General features: G+C 38.2%; 1 protein-coding gene across 1 annotated transcript in view; it reads left to right on the plus strand.

Moving 5' to 3' along the window:
* Positions 1-2171, plus strand: part of brd10 (bromodomain containing 10) — a 22619-nt gene that overhangs the window by 6300 nt on the left and 14148 nt on the right. Inside the window, exon 4 of the mRNA XM_016510338.1 lies at positions 541-922. Coding sequence (XP_016365824.1) covers positions 541-922 — 382 coding nt within the window. The remainder of the gene's footprint in view (positions 1-540; positions 923-2171) is intronic.

A 2171-nucleotide genomic window follows, 5' to 3' on the forward strand; every position in this document is an offset into this window, starting at 1 on the left:
CTTCTTTGCATGTTCACTTTGTAAACACTGGGTCGGTATTCTGCAGCGATGTAGGATGATTTTGAAGTTGGAGGAGAAAATGAGATGGGAGTTTTTAGACATACCCTAACTGTCATGAACCGGAATACACAGTACAGTTCAGTTCAGGCAGAGCTAGACAAGACAAGCGTTTGAGGTTAAAAAGTATATAAATTTTACATTTCTTTAGAAAGTAACCGATCGTTTCGCTAGATAAGACCCTTCTTCCTCGGCTGGGATCGTTTAGAGACCTTTGAAGCTGCGTTTAAACAGCATTTTGGAAGTTCAAACCCGGAGGCACCATAGAAGTCCATTATATGGAGAGAAATCCTGAAACGTTTTCCTCAAAAAAACATAATTTCTTTACGACTGAAGAAAGAAAAACATGAACATCTTGGATGACAAGGGGGTGAGTACATTATCTGTAATTTTTTGTTCTGGAAGTGAACTATTCCTTTAACATTTGTAATGTTATGAATGTGGTGTACTGGTGTGAGCGTAGCTGTGATCTCTGTCCCGCAGGCAGCGAGAGCAGGAGCGTAAGGAGGCCGAGGAGGCCTCAGGGAAGGAGCTGGAGGACTGGGAGAGCTCTTTACTGTCTCTGGCCGAGCCGTGTTCACTGTGGAGTCTGTGGGAACTTCCTGCCATCGGTCACTTCCTGTGCCTGGCTCAGACGGCGCTCCACCTCCCGGAGATCGTCTTCTACGAGCTGGAGCGCTGTCTGCTGATGCCACGCTGCAGCGTATTCCTGGCGAAGGTCATGACGGCGCTCCTCTGCCCCCCGCAGAAGAGATCCGGCTTCCCCCGCCGCACGCCGCTGCTCTACAGACGGTGGGAGAGCGAGCTGCGCCGCCGCGTCCAGAGCTGGTACAGAGCGGTCGGCCGCGCCGAGGAGGCACGCCAGGTCAGGTCACACTCATTCATATAGTGCTTTTAACATATAGTGCTTATAACATACAGTGCTTTTAACATATAGTGCTTTTAACCTACAGCGCTTTTAACATATAGTGCTTTTAACATATAGTGCTTTTAACATACAGCGCTTTTAACATATAGTGCTTATAACATATAGCGCTTTTAACATATAGTGCTTATAACATATAGCGCTTTTAACATATAGTGCTTATAACATATAGCGCTTTTAACATATAGTGCTTATAACATATAGCGCTTTTAACATATAGTGCTTATAACATATAGCGCTTTTAACATATAGTGCTTATAACATATAGCGCTTTTAACATATAGTGCTTATAACATATAGCGCTTTTAACATATAGTGCTTATAACATATAGCGCTTTTAACATATAGTGCTTATAACATATAGCGCTTTTAACATATAGTGCTTATAACATATAGCGCTTTTAACATATAGTGCTTATAACATATAGCGCTTTTAACATATAGTGCTTATAACATATAGCGCTTTTAACATATAGTGCTTATAACATATAGCGCTTTTAACATATAGTGCTTATAACATATAGCGCTTTTAACATATAGTGCTTATAACATATAGCGCTTTTAACATATAGTGCTTATAACATATAGCGCTTTTAACATATAGTGCTTATAACATATAGCGCTTTTAACATATAGTGCTTATAACATATAGCGCTTTTAACATATAGTGCTTATAACATATAGCGCTTTTAACATATAGTGCTTATAACATATAGCGCTTTTAACATATAGTGCTTATAACATATAGCGCTTTTAACATATAGTGCTTATAACATATAGCGCTTTTAACATATAGTGCTTATAACATATAGCGCTTTTAACATATAGTGCTTATAACATATAGCGCTTTTAACATATAGTGCTTATAACATATAGCGCTTTTAACATATAGTGCTTATAACATATAGCGCTTTTAACATATAGTGCTTATAACATATAGCGCTTTTAACATATAGTGCTTATAACATATAGCGCTTTTAACATATAGTGCTTATAACATATAGCGCTTTTAACATATAGTGCTTTTAACATACAGCGCTTTTAACATACAGCTCTTTTAACATATAGCGCTTTTAACATACAGATTGAGTCAAATGTGACCCTGGAGCATAAAACCAGTCATAAGGGTCAATTTTGTGAAATTGAGATTTATACATCATCTGAAATCTGAATAAATAATCTTTCCATT

The sequence above is a fragment of the Sinocyclocheilus rhinocerous genome, unplaced genomic scaffold (genome assembly GCF_001515625.1).
Source record: "Sinocyclocheilus rhinocerous isolate Xijiao unplaced genomic scaffold, SAMN03320098_v1.1 scaffold2069, whole genome shotgun sequence".
NCBI lineage: Eukaryota > Metazoa > Chordata > Actinopteri > Cypriniformes > Cyprinidae > Sinocyclocheilus > Sinocyclocheilus rhinocerous.